The 21,548-nt window shown below is 43.4% G+C and overlaps 1 protein-coding gene and 1 long non-coding RNA gene across 2 annotated transcripts; both read right to left on the reverse strand.

The window, feature by feature from the left end:
• Positions 1–8,132: 8,132 nt before the first annotated feature.
• LOC132797861 (uncharacterized) lies at positions 8,133–12,607 on the reverse strand. The gene is given in 4 exon segments (XM_060809618.1): positions 8,133–8,273; positions 8,337–8,423; positions 8,425–8,520; positions 8,522–12,607. Coding segments are annotated over 4 exon segments (4,410 nt in total).
• A 5,912-nt stretch (positions 12,608–18,519) lies between these two features.
• LOC132797876 (uncharacterized) lies at positions 18,520–21,266 on the reverse strand. The gene is made up of 3 exons (XR_009633809.1): positions 21,057–21,266; positions 20,377–20,771; positions 18,520–20,316 (listed from the first exon to the last, which is right to left on the reverse strand). It is a non-coding gene; the product is annotated as an uncharacterized LOC132797876 (long non-coding RNA).
• Positions 21,267–21,548: the final 282 nt, after the last annotated feature.

Genomic DNA, 21,548 nt, shown 5'->3' on the forward strand with positions numbered 1-21,548 from the left:
CGTCCCTTTGTTTTCTTTGAAGTCTCCTCAAAATCAAATTTATGACGGCACCGATGAGAACATTCCTCTATTTAATTAGATTTGCAATGGGGGCGTTTTATTGACACAGATTTTTTTTTATTAAGCCATCCTGATTGATATTGAATAACTGAATATTTTTTACGTTTGTAATTTATCGATAAGGACGCTATTGTTTTGCAGAGGTTCTAAATTTTTTTGACACTTCGCTCAACTCTGGAATGATGTAGCTGTTGTTTTCAATGTTCGCATGCACTTCGGACATCAAGTTCTTCAATTTTTCTGCGTTGGTTCAATTTTCTATTCTATGCGCCACATATTAAAAATATGGAGATGTGGAAACACACACTTTTGCGATGCATCTACCAAAATCAAATATGATTCAATAGGAAATACAATGACAAGCATATCAATTTTTGGAATTTTTTTGAACACAACTAAAACTTTAACATAAAATAGATTTTCACAAATTACAGAAAAAATGATCAAATTAGTTTTATGAAAAAACTTTGACAGGAAAGTTAACTATTAATATATCGATTGAAAGGAAAAGTAAAAAGAAAATATATTATACTCAAAATTAAAATTTTAAAATTCATTTAAAATAATTAAATTCGGAGCACTCCAGGTAACGTGTGATCGCTTTAAAGGGCGATTTGAACTAGAGAAGCAACTTGCTCAGTGCAACACCGTTCCCAAAATGAACACGTGTTCATGATTGCAAAGCTATTTTTGGAAAATACCGTTAGATTTTCAGTATGCCAATAAGAATCTTAGACTTTTAACAGACAATTTTTTTTACATTTTGCTTAAATAATATGTCATCACACAGCTGATTTTCAGACATATATAGTATATTCAAAAGTGTAACAAAGTAAAGTAAGAACAAAAAAAATATTACAAATTTAAGACATTGAACGAGAGAAATAAACAGCTCTGAATAGTGGCTATATAGTATATGGTAGTAATTTACATCGCCTGACTATAAAAATTTATTAAGCCATCAATTTTGGTTCACAAAAAATATGATTGATCATTGAATATTTTTTCGGTTAAAAAACGAATAGTAAAGAAAATAATAACAATAATAATAATACTTTTCAGAAAGGAAGCTCTGAAGATCTATTGAGATAGACCTTAGAGATAGGTTTGGCTAACAATCTGGTATATTTTGTATTCCATTTTAAATTTTTTATGTAGAACTATATCGAGATACTAAATATTCCCTTTATGATATTTTTGTATTTTGTATATTTGTAGAATATGGTGTTGTGCCACTAAGCTTTTTTAGTAGCTTTTATTTTGCACTGTTGTAATATTTGATTTATAATTCCAATAAATACACAAAAGAATTTATGTTTTAAGTTTCTTTTTATTGTACCGCAACACCAGCACCACACAACTTGTCTCCTTGACGATTGAACAAAAAAAGGGAAGAGGATCGGTCATTCTTCAATATTCAATAAGCCTTAAAAGTATATTTATATACTAAGATGGTATTTCTGAATAGGAATAGGGGTATTCCAACACGCCCCCTCAGAAATAACATCTATAAAAATAATAAACTTAACCTAATACATTTATTAGTAATTGTTATGTACTTAGTGTGGGTGGTGTGCATTCTGGGAATAGTTATGTGATCCAGCATTTGCTGCAAGGATACGGGGAAAACCCAGAAAAACCCGTTCAGATCACTCTTATAAATACATACATATGTTTACATTTCAAATTTCAGTAACTTAATGCTTAAGAGAACAAAAGTATTTCAATGAGATTAATTAAATTCAAATATATAAGAACAAAAAAAACTTCAGCATCAGTAAACAGTGGATCAGTCATCTCGTAGTAATCCCAATTCACTTTGAGGCGGGCAATGGCTTTGTGAAGATATCAGCAAGTTAATTCTCTGTGGAAATATACTCAAAACAAATGGTGTTACTTTCAATTTGTTCACTGGCAAAATTATATTTGATATCAATATGTTTGGCTAGTTTATAACATGAAGAATTATTTGCTGTACTAATACAGCCTTGGTTTTCTTCGTTTAATTGGTTTATCGAGATTCATATTAAGGCTTTTAAAAAAAATTAAATTACTGTTGTTTTAGTTCATGAGCACTTAACTCTGTTTTTATGGCTCCCTCCCAAAACAATTTATCATTGAATTTCATCATATGTATTTCGAACATCATTTAAGAAAGTGTGAGCATTTAATACATATTTATAAAAACTATTATCATCATAATCTACTCGATCATCAGTTCCAATTGGATTCTTAACAGATCCAGTTTCATCTAAGTATTCAGTTGTTTCATTCTCCCTACTCTCATTCGGGCTGCCTGATCCCTTACTTTCCTTCAGGATATTATCTCGATTTCTTTTCTTACTTTCATTCAGAAAATGTTCATTCGCTTTCTTACTATCATTCAGAATTTGTATGTTGTCGTATTCCCTACTTTCATTCGGGAACTTCTTTTCTGTAATTTCCTTATTTTCATTCGGGAAATTTATTTGTACTTTTCTTACTATCTTTCAGGAATTTGTATGTTGTCATATTCCTTACTTTCATTCGGGAATTTCGCTTCTGTTATTTCTTTATTTTCATTCGGGAAATTTTATTTGTACTTTCCTTACTATCCTTCAGGAATGCTGTTTCAAAGTTAACAGCTCTAGAATTATCAATTGGTTTCATCGACAACCACATCTCTTGCAACGAGAAACTTTTTATTAACAGCTTTCCACAATTTAAAACATTTGCTTCGTAGCCCACTAAAATAGCTTTGCTTGATTTAGCATCGAACTTTCCTTTTTAATTTTTATTTTGCACATATACAGTTGCATCAAGCACTCTCAAATATTTTAAATTGGGCTTTTTTTTTTTATATCTTATGAGTCATCACGCTATCAACTAATTCTCATTTAGGAATTCGATTAATAAAGTAACGTACAATTAAGGGTCTTTTAATATAGGTTTTATCTTTCAACTGTTTAAACAGTAACCTTGCATTTAAACACGCAAATTTCATTCGATAGCTCTAAATTATTAACTGTTATCACTAAATATATTATTTCGTAGCATTTATAATAACTTGTCATTGCTTATATGAAAAACCTCTCATACCATAACCGAAAAATTATTTTTATGTTTCGCATCTATGTATATTATATGCTTGAAACTGAACAATAGATATATTGTTAAACATACCTGGATTCTTGACCACCGTCAATCCATTCTTGGAAATGGTTATTCCATTCTTGTCAAATTTGATTGACATTCCAGCCTCCTGTAGGCGCTTCACCGACATCAGGTTTCCAGCAGCCTGCTCGGAAAACAGCACATCCTCCAGCGTTATTTCGTGGTCATTACGCAAGCGCACAATGCCACGCTTAGAAGCGTAAATATATTCGCCTTGCTTGGCGACAGCGATCTTAAGCGACGGCACCAATTCAATGCTATCGATGTACAGCGACTCATCATTTATCAGATGATCCCTTGCATCAAGTATAAATCCACATTTACCTACCGGAAGGTTTTCTTGCGATTTTACCATAAATTCAATGCCTTGTGATGTTGCGGTTTTAGCTTGTTTATCATCATTTTTATTTTCTTTATTTCTTTCATTTTGAATTCTTTTATAGTGGTAGCAATCCTTTTTAATGTGTCCCTCTTTGTCACAGTGGTGACATCTAACCCTATTCTTGAAATTCCCCTTAAATGTCTTCTTATGTTTAGTTATACGATTTTTAGATGAATTGTCTTTATTGCTGTAGTCATTATTTTGTGTACTTAATACTTTCATGCTAGTGTCATTATGTTCATTGTTAATTTTAATTTCCTGATCTAGCAATCTATTCTTAACAAACGCTAATGTTAAATTATCCCCCGATAATGTCTCTATGGCTGTAATAACACCATCGTAAGCAGAAGGCAAAGTCAACAACAAATGAGAGACTTTATCCATCTCTTCTATTTTTGCACCTGCGGCCAACAACTCACTTATTAATTCATCAAAAATAGTAAAGTGGGACAATAAAGACATTTCACTCGATAGCTTAAGAGAAAGCAAACGTTTTCGAACTGCCAACTGCGACGCCAGACGTTTTCGCTCATATATTCCCAAGAATTTTGCGCGCAGTTATATCGCTTGCAGCAAAGTTCAAAAAAGAATCACTAAGGTACTCTATTAAAGTACTTTTTGCACAACGCTCTGCTTCCTTCCATTGTTCATCCACTTGGGCAGGTATGTCTTCGTCAATGACCCTAAGTACGTTTAGTTCAGTTAATAAAGCCCTAATTCTAAATTTCCAAATTGAGTACTTCTCGCCATTGAATGGCTGTATATTACGTTTTGCCCTATCCATTTTGCTGTGCATATATATGCAGTTGTACAAGTATGGGTATACACACGCGGAACTCAACTTATTTTAATTTCACAAGAAATCTCAATTTCATAAGAAATGGCAATTTCGCAAGAATTCGCAATTTCACAATAACTAGAAATTTCACCAGAATTATAAATTTTCAAGAAATTAAAATAGGACTTTTTTTTATATAAATTGATTCGCAAATTAATTGTTTATAAGGCATGGACTGGTCCCATAAACTGTTGTAATACTTGATTTATAATTCCAATAATTACACAAAAGAATTTATGTTTTAAGTTTCTTTTTATTGTACCGCCACACCAGCACCACAAAACTTTTCTCTTTGACGATTGAACAAAAAAAGGGAAGAGGATCGGTCACTGTGACCGAAGGCTACGTATTCAATAAGCCTTAAAAGTATATGTATATACTAAGATGGTATTTCTGAATAGGAATAGGGGTATTCCAACATGCACCAATATTGTTTTAAATAAGACACTCGAATTTCGAATTCAATTGTTTATTGAGATGGTACATATGTACATACGTATATGTAACCACCTTAGATTGTTTGGCTGTGACTGAGTAAGTACCAAGCTTCGCCACCGACACGATTACAAGCAACTACAATTTAAGAGTAAAAACAATTAGCCGATCGAACTGCAAGCGATCGCTAACAGAGAGCATGCAGCGCTGCCGGCAGATGCAGCGCTGCTGGCAGACGCTGTTACAGCATTGCATTAACATGCGCTGTCTGCTGCTCCCGACATATGGAATTATTTAAAATTCACGTTCGAATCTAGCTTTATTCCTTTTAGTAATTTATTATTGTAACGAACCGTCACAACGCCGAAGTAGCTAGCGCTGTCCAGGGATCGAAATAAGAAATTTATGTTTGCTGAAACCCTACAAGTCGAGTATCTCAAGGTGTGAGACGATCTTCGTAGGCAAATGGAGATCAGGATGTACAGAAAAGACAGGAGTTTTCAATTTGTAACGTTGTTTATTTTTATTTGTTATTTCTCTGGCAACAGATTTGTCAACAATGATGTGAATATTTCTGCTTCTGGGGTTGTTCTCGGGTCCAACGTCGATAGGGTTGTTACACGGGGGAAGTTATCACGGAAGTCAGTGTGAAGCACACCGACTATGCAGCACTGTACACACATTTCGGCGTCGACTGTAGTGGTTGTAGTCACCCTACTACAGCTAAAACGGGAAGAGTTGTGGCTCGTGCGAAGAATGTGGAAAACGGGGCACGCGGCGTGGGTGAACTGGTTGTGAGTGTGTGATCACACTGGTCCAATTACACTGTTCACGCTATTCCGGCGTCGACTGTAGTAGTTTGTAGTCACACTACTACAGCTAACGGGAAGAAACGGGGGTTCGGACGAATAGTATGAATCGTAGCACGCGGCGTGGGTGAAAGGGTTGTGAGTGTGTAATCACACTGGCCCAATTACACTGTACACGCTGTTCCGGCGTCGACTGTAGTAGTTTGTAGTCACACTATTACGGCTAGCGGGAGTTAGGTATACCTCAAGGAGAATCGTAACCGGGATGTACGGTGTAGGTGAGGCGAGTATTGGTGTGTAATCACACTGACACGGCCGCACTATACACACTATTACAGTGTCGACTGTATTACTGTTACCGCGAACGGGCACTTTGCTTTACACAAGCACTACGGGAAAAGACGAGGCACACAGTATGAGTGAGACAAATGCTGGCGTGTGATCACACTGGCACAGTCACACTGTACACACTTTTTCAGCGTCGACTGTAGTAATCTGTAATCACACTACTACGGTGAACGGGGAAAAATATGTGCGTTGTGTGAAAAGGTAAACAACGACGAGCGAAAGACGCGGCGAAAAGAAAACAATGTCTAGCGTATATCGTTAGTGTGGTTATGTTAGTGCGTTGTCGCACTCGAAGGAGTTTAATACAATGACTACACTAATGGCTATGCGTAATCGCATGTGTTGAACGGGGAGCAAAAGGGAATAATGAAAGTGTAAATGGGTATCAAGCATTCAGCTTGAACGTACCTTTAAATTCTTCGTGTGTTGCGTGATGGAACTGTTCGATGAATACTTGGCACGTGTTTCTAGACTTTTTCTTTATCACTCGCGGGTAAAAGTGTTACGCACTGGCAAGTTCTTATCAGAGTGAGAGAGCCGCTCCTCCTACTCTCGCCTTTTATCTAGGTCAAGGTCTTGGCTCTGCCAACTCGCTTTTAGTTTCTTTTCCTAAATTTGCGTATGCGCTGTTAACTCGCTTTGCGTTGCACTTGTGCTGTTAACTTGCTTGACTCATTTTTGCGCTGCGCACGCGCTGTCAACTTGCTTGGCTCATATTTGCGTTGCGCATGCTCTGTGAACTCTCTTTGCGTTGCACTTGCGCTGTTAACTCGGCACAGCTGGTGAGTGACCATGTATAAGAGAAAAACTCTGGTATATACGTTTTCGGACTATTATTTATTTTTGTGACGTAGCATGGAGCGTCACACTCACCCCGCCGGGCGAATAAAAATCCGGATACGTCCGGTTTTAGTTCGGTTCACCTGGTAGGTGATGTCCAAATACGTATGAGTGAACCTTGTCCTGGTCCCTCGTCCCTCGCTGCCGCGGACCTCCTCAACTAGGCCCCGGGGTAATTTACGTAGGGGCGTTTCCACCTTCCACTCGGCAGGAGCTTCCACCACCTCGCTTTCATGGGCTACTTCGGTCATCAGGGGTTTCTCCTCCTCCTCCAACGGCACCAAGTCCTGCCCCAAGACCTCCAGTAGATCGGCGAGAGGGTCGGACTCCTCGTTTGCTGGGGATGTCCTCGCGTACTGCCGGCGGAACCGAGGCCCGTCCGGCTCGTCGTCCGACGACGCGGACTCCCAGCGTGGGCCTTCTTGCGGTGGGTCGTAGGAAGACATAGGGAGGGGGAACCCGTCGGGGTCGGACATATCCATTTCCTCCAGTCGGCGTAGAACGGGCGTCATAGGACGTCGAAAGGCTGGTGGAAAGTAGGGTGGTGGCACCGGGCGGTCAGCGATCGCTGGCTCCCGATAGTTCCAGTGCTCCGGCAGCTCAAAATAGGAGGTGGGGGGTTTCCCCTGGAGGGAGGAAAATATCCACCACCGCCCGGTCAATACGAGTTACCCGCATTACCCATGGGCGGATGGCCGGCTCGTAGGTTACCGTACGGTCTACCTCCTCGATGAAAAACGGTTCGTCCGCGTCGATATCCTCAGTGGGAGGAGGCTGGTATTGTTGCACCTCCGTCTCGGTCGGCGACGGGGGTCGAGCATACAGCCCATGCCCTAGTCGCGGGTCGCGTCGTTGCCCAGGCCTGGGTGACCAGGCGCCTGGTGGGAGTCGAAAATAGGGCTCTTCCGCCTCCCTGCTCTCTTCCTGTTTGGACTCATCGTCCTCTCCGTATGGCCTCTCCTCCGATTCACCCTTGCTGGTGGGGTTGTATCCGGCTGGTAGGCCAGCCAAGTAGAAAGGGTCATCCTTGTCCCACGGGGTGTAATATGGTTCCCCCCCCTTTCAGGCGACCTACGGGGTGCATCCTCAGGGCACGGAGAGTAGCGCTGCTCCGCACGATTCGGCGTCATAGAGGGTGCATCGGCAGCGTAGTCGCGTGGCGGAGAAGAAAAGGTGAGATCGATAGGTTCCATGTACTGTAATGATCAAGAAAAGTAGTGAGATTATTAGTAGGGCGACTGAGGAAATTGTGGTCGGAGGGATAGGATCAGGGTTTGATCGCGGTTCCCGACGTATCGCTCTCGAAGTCTTCGGCCTCGGAGTCAGGCCTCTGCTCCTGGAACTCCCGGAGATCGGCAATGTTAGCCACTCTTTTTTGGTTGGTCGTGGTGTAAGCGGACGATGTTTGCTGCAATGAACTTCTTTACTATGAACGAGCCATCAAATTTCGGAGCTAGTTTTGCAGCAAAACCGTCGGCAGCGTTGGAGAGGTGGTGTTGCCGCAAAAGCACTTTTCCGCCCAAAGTAGGTCGCCATTGCCTCCGGCGTAGGTTGTAATGTCGACTCTGGTCATGGCTCGCTTGATTCAGGTTTCCGCGTACGATTGTAAAGATCTCCTGCAGTCTTTTTGCCTTATTGCCGGGGTCTTCTAGTTCGCCGGGGGGCCACTGGTGTCACCTCGTCATATAATCCTCCGGGAAGTCGTGGCTCCCTACCCTGTACTAGGAAAGCTGGACTGTAGCCGGTGGACTCGGAGACGCTGGAATTGATAGCTAGTGTGATCTCTGGAAGTAACTCATCCCATTGGTTCTGCTGTCCGTCGATTAGTTGCGAGATCATGGTCTTAATCGCCCGGTTGGCTCGTTCCGTTGGATTTTCATGTGGCGAATAAGGAGCAGTGTGTTGTAGGTCGACCCCGGCGATTTTTAGAAATGCCTTGAAAGACCGGCTAGTGAATTGCGTCCCATTGTCGCACACGAAACGTCGCGGAACCCCGAAATGAGCGAGGATTCGCTCTCGGAACGCACGCTGAAGGCTCGCAGTAGTGGCACGTCGTAGTGGCACTAGTTCTACCCTTTTGGAAAACAAGTCAAAGAAAACGAGGAGCAAAGTGTTACCTTGCTTAGAACGAGGAAGTGGGCCGACGAAATCAGCTCCAATGACGGCGAAGGGTTCTTCTGCGGGCCGGGTATGCATGGGTCCGGCAGGCTTCTGCTTTGATGTCTTAAATTTTTGACAGCTCAGGCATTGCCGAACGTGCTTCTTGACGTCCCGATGCATACCTGGCCAGTAGTACCGCTGACTGATTCGAAGAATAGTCTTACGTACTCCTAGGTGGCCGGCAGCTGGTTGGTCATGACACTCGTGAAGAACGCGAGGTCGCATGGCCCGGGGTACGCACAACTTCCAAGCCACGTCGTCGAAGTCATCGGACCGATGCACGATGTGCCGGAACAGTTGTCCGTCCATGATGGTATAATCCGGGAAGCGTTGTGGTTCCTCACTCACCTGTCGTATGCGCCGGGACAACCACGAACAAGGTTGGGCCTCCTCCTTTAACATCGCCAGCCTGGTAAGGGGTTGTCGGGAAAGAGCGTCGGCGACTACGTTCTGCTTTCCGGGTCGATATCGCACGTCGTATTGGTATTGTTGCAGCTCTAAAGCCCAACATGCCACACGTCCATGTGGTGATTCTAGTGAATTCAACCACTTGAGTGCCAGATGGTCGGTGACGACCTCGAATCGATAACCCTCCAGATAGCAACGAAGTTTCCTGATGGCCCAGATCACTGCGAGACATTCCTTCTCGTTGGCGGAGTAGTTCTCCTCCGCTTTGTTGAGCCGTCGACTAACATAGGATATCACACGTTCTTGACCGTCGATTTCTTGAGTCAGGACTGCTCCGATTCCTACGTTGCTAGCGTCAGTTTGTAGCACGAACTACACGTGGAAGTCCGGGCATGCTAGCACAGGGGCGGTGGTCAAAAGGGTTTTTAATTCATCGAACGCGACTTGCTGCTCTTCGCCCCATGTCCACTTTCGCCCCTTTTTGAGGAGTTGTGACATGGGTTGCACCACCGTAGCAAAGTTAGGGACAAATCTGCTGTACCAAGACGCCATGCCGATGCACTGGCGTAATTCTTTCAGGTTCGACGGGGGAGTTAATTCTCGGACAGCTGCCACCTTGCTGGGATCCGTGTGGATCCCCTCCTCACTGATCACATGTCCTAAGTAGGTTATTTTTCGCTGGAAGAATGCGCATTTTTCGTGGTTTATACGTAGGTTCGCCCGCCGGAGTCTTTTGAACACTTCTCTAAGGTGCTTAGTGTGTTCCTCTAGGGAGTTCCCGACCACCGCAATATCGTCCAAGTATGCGAAGGCGAAAGGTTCCATGTCGACTCCGATCACGGAGTCCAAGGTACGCTGGAATGTCGCCGGGGCCGAATGTAGTCCAAATGGCATCACTCGCCATTGATACAGGCCGCGTCCTGGTACGGTGAAAGCAGTGGCCTCTCGACTTCCCGTAGCCATCGGTATCTGCCAGTAGCCGTTCTTAAGGTCCAGCGTGGATATGAATTTCGCGTGTCGTAGGCGTTCCAGGATGTAGGTAATCCTCGGAAGGGGGTATGCATCAGGAACTGATCGCTCGTTGAGTTGTCGGTAGTCCACGCACATCCGCCATTGTCCATTCTTCTTCTTCACTAGTACGATTGGGGCACTGTGAGGACTATAGGAAGGCTCGATTAGCCCATCCTCCAGCAATTGATCGACCTGTTCGTCGATGATCCTTCGCATGGCTGGGTTCTTAGGAAAATAACGCTGTTTGATAGGCCGCTCGTCGCGCAGCGTTATAATGTGTTCCGCGATTGAGGTTACTCCGGTCATCCCGTCAAACTTGGGGAGTTCCTCTTGTAGGAATCCTTGAATGCTTGGCGCAATGTCTGCGGGCCATGGGGAAGGTCCTTGTTCGTCTGTGTCGGACCCCATCTCGAGGGCTGGAGAGGACGTTTGAAGTCGAAAGTCCTGGAGATGGGTCGTGTCATAGACACTCGGTCCCCTTGTGTCTGGAACGGCAGGAATTACACTGGACAAGGTGACCGGGAGCGGAATTGGGGCAGCAGGGTTGTGCCTTGTAAGCCGGGGACGGGGTCTAGGAGTCGGTCGGGGCATTGGATCTGCCTCTGCGCATGTTAGTTTCCGTGGAACTGGAGAAGGGGGTGTCGCCAGGGTAGGCCCGGGGTGCGAAGCTTGATGGCACAAAGGTGTTTTCATCGGTACTAACGAGGTATCTAAACGAATCTGGGCTGTACCGCAGCAAATCGTTGTCTCTATGGAACAGAGGAAATCCAGGCCCAGTATCACGGGCTCAAGGATATGTGGCAGGACTAGGAAGGCTACGCGAACTTCTTGATTCTTCAGGCGGACACGCGCTGTGAGCGTCTTCGTGACCTCCCGCACGGAGCCGTCAGCGAGACGAATTCGCGAGTCCCTAGCCAATGTGTTCTCGGGGGTGCTAAGTCGTGCGGCCAATTCTTCGTTGATGAAACTCGTGGTGGCACCGGTATCCACAGTTCCCTCGGTGGGCATGCCTTCGATCTGGATCTTGGCCACGATTCTCGCAACGGTTAGATGCATCGTTGGGGTTACTGGCGGGTCGTGGTGTCTATCGTCCTCTGCTCCTCCCGCCGGGGTAGAGGGCGATGACCGTTTACCGTCCCGTTGTTCCGACAGCAATGGATCGTGCGTATGTCTCGTTTGCCGCAGTCCCAACAGAATATCACGGCAGGATTCTGACATGCTGCCTGTACATGTCCTGGTTCCGCGCATCGTCGGCAAACCCGGGCTACATCCGGCACTGAAGTTTGTCCTGTGGGAGTGTTCCGAACTGGTGGTTGGCGGGGCCTGTCCTCGGAAAGGGTTATGCCACGTCGGTGGAGTCTGTGTTGGCGGGTATGCCTCGCGGCGGCCCGGTGCCGGGGGTGAGATGGCAGTCACCGTCGCCAGTGAGGTCCGTGGCTGGATTCGATCCTGTATGTATTCGAACTCCGTGGCCAACTGGATCAGTTGGGGAAGACTTGTGATCTCGTGTCGACGGGCGTAGTACTGGTATTCGGGGCGGGCGTTGTCGTAGATTCGGTCCAACTCTTGCGTCGTACTGTAATCAGCATGGTGCATGAGGAACCGAATTTCCGTTACGAAATCCTTGAAGGATTCGTTTTCTCGCTGTTTACGCTCTTCTAACCGTTCAAAATACCGCGTGGGCAAGAAAAACGCGAGAAATTCCTTACGGAACTCCGACCAAGGGACTGCGCTCAGCCCACTGGCTCGGAACCAACGCGCGGCACTATCCACCAAGCCTTCGGCCATACTCCTTGGCAATGCATCGACCGAGATCCCGTATGCCTGAGCCCGTTCCTCCAATGCCTCGACAAAAGTCAACGGATCACCCTGACCGTCGAATTGGATTCCCCATTTCCGAGTTCGATCCAGGTGGGTGTCGTATGGTCCATGGCTTAGATTGGCGGTGATCGGGTTCGGCTGGGGTTCGCTGACGAGTGCCGGGGGAATTGGCCTGTGTAGACTTGAAGTGGCGGGGGTAGAAGTTAACACCGGGGCGTGAGACGTCGTACGTACTTCCGTCTTGGGTAGGGTAACCGGTGGGGCGTGTAAAAATTGTTGGCTCAAGCCCGAGGTGGTGGCTTGCGCGTCGGGATGTGGAGTGCGCGGTCGCGTGTATATCATTTCCAATTCGGCCAGTCGAGCCCAGACTTTCCTTCCAAGCCTACTTTTGGCAATTTGTGACGCGAACGCAATTCTGCTCGGGCGCCACTTGTAACGAACCGTCACAACGCCGAAGTAGCTAGCGCTGTCCAGGGATCTAAATAAGAAATTTATGTTTGCTGAAACCCTACAAGTCGAGTATCTCAAGGTGTGAGACGATCTTCGTAGGCAAATGGAGATCAGGATGTACAGAAAAGACAGGAGTTTTCAATTTGTAACGTTGTTTATTTTTATTTGTTATTTCTCTGGCAACAGATTTGTCAACAATGATGTGAATATTTCTGCTTCTGGGGTTGTTCTCGGGTCCAACGTCGATAGGGTTGTTACACGGGGGAAGTTATCACGGAAGTCAGTGTGAAGCACACCGACTATGCAGCACTGTACACACTTTTCGGCGTCGACTGTAGTGGTTGTAGTCACCCTACTACAGCTAAAACGTGTTCGTGCGAAGAATGTGGAAAACGGGGCACGCGGCGTGGGTGAACTGGTTGTGAGTGTGTGATCACACTGGCCCAATTACACTGTTCACGCTGTTCCGGCGTCGACTGTAGTAGTTTGTAGTCACACTACTACAGCTAACGGGAAGAAACGGGGGTTCGGACGAATAGTATGAATCGTAGCACGCGGCGTGGGTGAAAGGGTTGTGAGTGTGTAATCACACTGGCCCAATTACACTGTACACGCTGTTCCGGCGTCGACTGTAGTAGTTTGTAGTCACACTACTACAGCTAACGGGAAGAAACGGGGGTTCGGACGAATAGTATGAATCGTAGCACGCGGTGTGGGTGAAATGGTTGTGAGTGTGTAATCACACTGGCCAATCACACCGTACACACTATTCCGGCGCCGACTGTAATAGTTTGTAGTCACACTATTACGGCTAGCGGGAGTTAGGTATACCTCGCGGAGAATCGTAACCGGGATGTACGGTGTAGGTGAGGCGAGTATTGGTGTGTAATCACCGAGTCCACCGGCTACAGTCCAGCTTTCCTAGTACAGGGTAGGGAGCCACGACTTCCCGGAGGATTATATGACGAGGTGACACCAGAGGCCCCCGGCGAACTAGAAGACCCCGGCGATAAGGCAAAAAGACTGCAGGAGATCTTTACAATCGTACGCGGAAACCTGAATCAAGCGAGCCATGACCAGAGTCGACATTACAACCGACGCCGGAGGCAATGGCGACCTACTTTGGGCGGAAAAGTGCTTTTGCGGCAACACCACCTCTCCAACGCTGCCGACGGTTTCGCTGCAAAACTAGCTCCGAAATTTGATGGCCCGTACATAGTAAAGAAGTTCATTGCAGCAAACATCGTCCGCTTACACCACGACCAACCAAAAAAGAGTGGCTAACATTGCCGATCTCCGGGAGTTCCAGGAGCAGAGGCCTGACTCCGAGGCCGAAGACTTCGAGAGCGATACGTCGGGAACCGCGATCAAACCCTGATCCTATCCCTCCGACCACAATTTCCTCAGTCGCCCTACTAATAATCTCACTACTTTTCTTGATCATTACAGTACATGGAACCTATCGATCTCACCTTTTCTTCTCCGCCACGCGACTACGCTGCCGATGCACCCTCTATGACGCCGGATCGTGCGGAGCAGCGCTACTCTCCGTGCCCTGAGGATGCACCCCGTAGGTCGCCTGAAAGGGGGGAACCATATTACACCCCGTGGGACAAGGATGACCCTTTCTACTTGGCTGGCCTACCAGCCGGATACAACCCCACCAGCAAGGGTGAATCGGAGGAGAGGCCATACGGAGAGGTCGACTCCCACCAGGCGCCTGGTCACCCAGGCCTGGGCAACGACGCGACCCGCGACTAGGGCATGGGCTGTATGCTCGACCCCGTCGCCGACCGAGACGGAGGTGCAACAATACCAGCCTCCTCCCACTGAGGATATCGACGCGGACGAAGCGTTTTTCATCGAGGAGGTAGACCGTACGGTAACCTACGAGCCGGCCATCCGCCCATGGGTAATGCGGGTAACTCGTATTGACCGGGCGGTGGTGGATATTTTCCTCCCTCCAGGGGAAACCTCCACCTCCTATTTTGAGCTGCCGGAGCACTGGAACTATCGGGAGCCAGCGATCGCTGACCGCCCGGTGCCACCACCCTACTTTCCACCAGCCTTTCGACGTCCTATGACGCCCGTTCTACGCCGACTGGAGGAAATGGATATGTCCGACCCCGACGGGTTCCCCCTCCCTATGTCTTCCTACGACCCACCGCAAGAAGGCCCACGCTGGGAGTCCGCGTCGTCGGACGACGAGCCGGACGGGCCTCGGTTCCGCCGGCAGTACGCGAGGACATCCCCAGCAAACGAGGAGTCCGACCCTCTCGCCGATCTACTGGAGGTCTTGGGGCAGGACTTGGTGCCGTTGGAGGAGGAGGAGAAACCCCTGATGACCGAAGTAGCCCATGAAAGCGAGGTGGTGGAAGCTCCTGCCGAGTGGAAGGTGGAAACGCCCCTACGTAAATTACCCCGGGGCCTAGTTGAGGAGGTCCGCGGCAGCGAGGGACGAGGGACCAGGACAAGGTTCACTCATACGTATTTGGACATCACCTACCAGGTGAACCGAACTAAAACCGGACGTATCCGGATTTTTATTCGCCCGGCGGGGTGAGTGTGACGCTCCATGCTACGTCACAAAAATAAATAATAGTCCGAAAACGTATATACCAGAGTTTTTCTCTTATACATGGTCACTCACTCAGCTGTGCCGAGTTAACAGCGCAAGTGCAACGCAAAGAGAGTTCACAGAGCATGCGCAACGCAAATATGAGCCAAGCAAGTTGACAGCGCGTGCGCAGCGCAAAAATGAGCCAAGCAAGTTAACAGCACAAGTGCAACGCAAAGCGAGTTAACAGCGCATACGCAAATTTAGGAAAAGAAACTAAAAGCGAGTTGGCAGAGCCAAGACCTTGACCTAGATAAAAAGGCGAGAGTAGGAGGAGCGGCTCTCTCACTCTGATAAGAACTTGCCAGTGCGTAACACTTTTACCCGCGAGTGATAAAGAAAAAGTCTAGAAACACGTGCCAAGTATTCATCGAACAGTTCCATCACGCAACACACGAAGAATTTAAAAGGTACGTTCAAGCTGAATGCTTGATACCCATTTACACTTTCATTATTCCCTTTTGCTCCCCGTTCAACACATGCGATTACGCATAGCCATTAGTGTAGTCATTGTATTAACCCCCTTCGAGTGCGACAACGCACTAACATAACCACACTAACGATATACGCTAGACATTGTTTTCTTTTCGCCGCGTCTTTCGCTCGTCGTTGTTTACCTTTTCACACAACGCACATATTTTTCCCCGTTCACCGTAGTAGTGTGATTACAGATTACTACAGTCGACGCTGAAAAAGTGTGTACAGTGTGACTGTGCCAGTGTGATCACACGCCAGCATTTGTCTCACTCATACTGTGTGCCTCGTCTTTTCCCGTAGTGCTTGTGTAAAGCAAAGTGCCCGTTCGCGGTAACAGTAGTACAGTCGACACTGTAATAGTGCGGCCGTGCGCTGTTAACTCGGCACAGCTGAGTGAGTGACCATGTATAAGAGAAAAACTCTGGTATATACGTTTTCGAACTATTGTTTATTTTTGTGACGTAGCATGGAGCGTCACATTATATGTAAAAAACATTTTATTCAATTTACTAGTTAAATAAAATAGGCGCAATCAATAATATCAAAGTCAAATAAATTAGGCAATTCTATGGTAATGCAATTGAAAATTTTAATTTATATAATTTTAATTGAATTAATTGATATTCAATTCTACTACGCGGACGAAAAATGTTCGTTGTCCGATTGTTCTGCAGAATTTGACAATCACATTGCTTGAAATTATAAAAAAAAAAAAATAATGATTAATTTTGTTTAATTGTTGATGTTAGTTATTTATTTACTTAAAAAGGTTACTTATAGTTAATATTAATTATTACTAAAGTACTAACACTATTACTATTACTAAAGTGGCTACAGCTTAATTGTTGATGTTATTAAGCACATTTATTCGTTCTAAAAGTGAGATCGTGAAAGAGTATTCTGCACTTTACTAAAATGTACACATACATATATTTAAATACTTGTGGTAATTAAATAATTTAATTTATTTATAGACCTCAGCTCTCATGCCAAGCTTCAACCCAAGACGATTGTATTTCCGCGGATAAAATATGTGATAACAAGTTCGATTGTCCGAATGGTCGGGATGATTCTATAGAGATGTACATGCAAAAAACTTCGGTATCCCTATTTCCAGTGTGGCAATGGAAAGATTATCTATAATAGTAGTCAACTGTGCGACAACATACATATATGATTGCCTTGATGGCTCCGATCAGCGGGAAATTCATTGTCAATTCAACGATAAATGGAAATGGAAGCCGACAGTTACATGTGCAGAGCCTAAGGGAAATGGTATAAAATTTACAGGAAACACAATAATGTATGCTAAGAAGGAAAATAATGAAACACATTATTTTGTCTATGCTAGCGGTGTAGTTCAATTTGAGTGCTACGATTCTGATGAAGACTTCGAGGGCATAAAGTGGAATGTGTGCACGATTGAAGAAAATGGAAATGGAAGATGGTTACATGAATTACCAAAGTGTGAAGAAAAAATTGACAATCAAAATAAGAACCCAAGAACTAATGGAAATTTGGGCAGCAGCTTAGATACTCGTTGATGGCATGGCATTGATGATGGCAGGTGTGACCACTCAAACCAGCTGACATTGTGGTCGCGATCGTTTGTTATCGTTAGTGACAAAGTTAGTATATAGTCACACTGATTTAGCTTTTCCTCTAGTGTTGGTCACCCTGCCTACTTTTAGTGCTTTTTCTATCTCATATACATATGTTTTGTATTCTCTGTGCGCATAACAAGTATTTTTTCTACGAGTAAAATAAACGTGTTTTTAAAAGTCAAAATTCCGAAAAAGAAAAGTGTTTCTATTTATTTTGCGACGAAAAATAAGAAAAGGTTATTTTTATAGCTCTAGATAAGTATTTTTATTAGAGCTAAGAATAGTTTTGGAATTTTCTTTCTGATTTGTTTTCTGTTCTGATAGTTGCAAAAATTAACAAATTCGTACGCAAAACCAAAAAATTAACATATATTTTATCGTAAAAAAGAAGAAGTTCCTAAAATCAATCTTAGCTCTAAATATAGTGCTTATCTAGAGCTATAAGAATAACATTCACCTTTTTTTATACCCGCTACCCATAGGGTAGAAGGGTATTATGACTTTGTGCCGGCAGGAAATGTATGTAACAGGTAGAAGGAGGCATCTCCGACCACATAAAGTATATATATTCTTGATCAGCGTCAACAGCCGAGACGATCTAGCCATGTCCGTCTGTCCGTCTGTGTGTCTGTCCATCCGTCCGTATGAAACACTGGATCTCAGAGACTATAAGAGATAGAGCTATAATTTTTCTTCGACAGCATTTGTTATGTTTGCACGCAAATCAAGTTTGTTTCAAATTTTTGCCACGCCCACTTCCGCCCCCGCAAATCAAAAAAAATTTGGTTGCGATCAGAAAAAAATTGTCGGAGTTATTAAAGAAATACTTTTGTATGGGCAAAAACGCCTACTAAATTCGGTATATTTTGAGAAAAATGCAAAAAAGACACTACTGATAACATACAGTTGAAGTTATTGCTAACTTATGCTAAATCAAAATCCCCTCCTAAGTTGAAAATTGTTTTTCAAAATCCAGCTAAAAAAGCTTTTAAAAAATTACAAAATATTAGTATAAACACACAAAATTTTATTAATTATTTACATTTAAAATATAGTACAAACATGCGAAATTATTATCCATGACTTCTTTTTTTATTAATCGCTTTCAACATAAATAAATGAATAACAAAGTTCACTGAAAAAAAATATGCCAACTTAGCGCGCGAGTTATGTACTCGAAGCTTTCATTCTCTTCGTTTACATTTAACCATGATACAATTATACAAGGTAGTCTCGTCGGAAAAAGCTTCCGTCAGTACGCATTCGTATTTCGACGCAAGAGGTTGTCTGCGGACGATTTTTTTTCTGCAATTAACCCTTGTGCAAAATCACATTTTGCAATGTATGCCGTAGATACGGATAGAATTAAAACATTTCGAGAATTAGAGAATTCTCATATATATTGTTAATATTATTCATAAACAACTTACATTTTAGAAATATGTCAAAAAGACATTAATATTAGCTTCAAATTATGTAAATATTAATATCATCGTCTAAGGGTTAATGCGCATTTCATTGTCGTCTCGCTCACACTGCTGTGCTGAGACTCTTTCACTCGCACTCATTGTTTTGTTTAAAGTCGGACAGCTTTTTCCGACGAGACTACCTTGTATAATTGTATCATGCATTTAACAAGTCAGAGAGAGAGAGATCACAAGCTCTGTCGACTACGAAGAAGACACAAAAAGCTTTTGACTTGGTGAGCAGACGCGAACAAGAACACAACGTGAAGAAAATAAACTGAAGTTACAAAAAAAAAACATTAATTTTATTTAATTAAATGTTAACATAACTCGCGTGCTTTCGGATGCAACAGCTGACTTTACAGCTGTTATGCTCAAAAGAGCTGTTAGATATATGTACATGTTTTTGGTATGAGCCATAAAAGTTTGATGTTCTGTTAATGCATTGACATTAAAATTTTTCTAATTGGAACATTTTTCAAAAACGACTAAATGCCAGCTAAATTGGAAAATGCCCCATAGTGCAGTGGCTTTAAGTTTTAAGAACATGCAAGATTCCATAAAATAATTATTAAGTATACCTTAAAAATATTTTCACAATATACATATGGTCTAACACCTCTTACTACGGACTCTTTATACCCAATACCGTTGGGAAGCGGGGGGTCTCAGAGTTTAGCACACTTGACTGTAGCCTTCTTGTTTTTTATGTTCTTGAATGATCAGCTTGAAAGTATGCAACATTTTGTTCTCCAAATTTGTATGGCATAACTGCAGGTTTGTTTACATAAATTAAAAACGTAAACAGTAAATTTTATTTTTTCGCCTGTTGCAATTCTCAAGTGGTTCTGGACGGGAGCTGGATAGGATTCTCGATAGTACATTAATTCGCCGGTGTGACGCGCAAAGTGTTCCACCCAACTGGTGTTCTCCATCTCCAGCTTCTTCTGCCAAAGACACACACATGATTGTATTTCGGAAGCCATCCGCTTGTGTGGTAGACATGGGCTTCCCGGCTAGCAAGCTTCCAGCCGAAAGCTCCATTAATCAAATAGGGCTTCCATCTTTAATGTATTGCTTAAGCATTTAACTTTTCAGAACTTGATGCTTATATAGCAGTGCTTAAAGGAGGTTACATTGGCACATGAAAGCCTTAATGTATTGACTTTTTTAAATTAAATTCGTCTACGTCTGACTGATTTTGCAGTTGCAGCTGGTTCCGTTGATGAGGATGATGATGGCCCTGTAGTAATTGCTGTATTTGAAATACTATCGGCGGACGCAGCATCAATTTCCGCTGTATGAACAGGCTGCATCTACTGTTGCTGGGTGCCATTGGTCTTGGCTTTGTTATCTTATCTTATCTCTATCCTTAGCAGCTTCGTGATTAATGTCGTCGAGGAATTGTTGCCTGTCACACTCTTGCGATATTTGTGACTAAAATTAATTATTATAGATACTATTGACAATTACTATATCCTTAATAATTGTATGTACCTGTCTATGATGTGCTATCGATCTATCATAAGATCCCACTATAATGCTCTCAAATTGTTGCCGCATTTTAATATAACTTGCCTCAGCCTGGGCAAGTTTTTGTTCCATCTCAAAATTTAACTTTGCACTCTCTTGCAACTTCATTTCCAAATCGGCTACTTTATTTTCGCATAGGGCACAGTCCTTGACCTTTGCAAAAAAGTTATTCTTTAGCTGTTGGAATTCGTTTTTTAATGCTGATAGCTCAACCTTTAAGACATGGTTAAAATTAGTATTGAACGAATTTATTAACATCGGAATGTATTAAGCTTTATTCTTTGCAGCTGCTTGTTTTGCTGCTCAAGTTGCGTCAGTTTCATTTTAGTTACATTTTCAGTCTCTTCCTTCTGTTCCAGCTATGTAATTAGAGGAAACAACAAAATTTATATGTATATAAGTGTGTATTAAATATATATAAAATATCTAGCTTCATTACAATCCAAAGATAAGATATTTACAAACATATAAATACTATATAAGGCAGGGGTGCTCAGATTCGTCTTATGGCAGTGCGTTTACTAACACAGACAAGACTCTACCCATGAACACAGGGCATATACAAAAACAAAAGTGCACTCAGTGTATAGGCGTTGAGCAGTGTTCAATGAGCACCCCTGATATAAGGATACCGATGTATTTACCTGAGTCAACAACATCCCATTGCCTCCATTGTTATTGGTCTCCATTGTTATATCCCCGTTCTCGTTGTCTTCTCGAGAACCCGCATCTAGCCGCATGCGCGTCGGATAACGCCTTTATTTAAATTTTGGCATGTTTTTTTTTCAATTGAACTGTAGCACAAAATTTTTAACGAATATTTTTTGTGAGTTGTCGGTGTGACCACAAGCTCAATTCCAATATACCAATCGATAATTCAGGAAAAGCAACCCTGATCAGCCTACCAAAAATAAAACAATAGCTAGATACCCTTGACTGCTATTATTCAATTATATAAAATTTGTTGTATTTATTTTAAACTATGTATGTATGTGTCGAAGAATTACTGATCTAAATATGTTTAGTTTAAAGTTAAGGGGCTATCCATATATTACGTTATCACATTTTCTGCGATTTTTGACCACCTCCCCTGGTAATCAAAAGTAATCATTTAATGTACAAAATGATTACGTGAT

Source organism: Drosophila nasuta, unplaced genomic scaffold (genome assembly GCF_023558535.2).
Source record: "Drosophila nasuta strain 15112-1781.00 unplaced genomic scaffold, ASM2355853v1 ctg28_pilon, whole genome shotgun sequence".
NCBI classification, from domain to species: domain Eukaryota; kingdom Metazoa; phylum Arthropoda; class Insecta; order Diptera; family Drosophilidae; genus Drosophila; species Drosophila nasuta.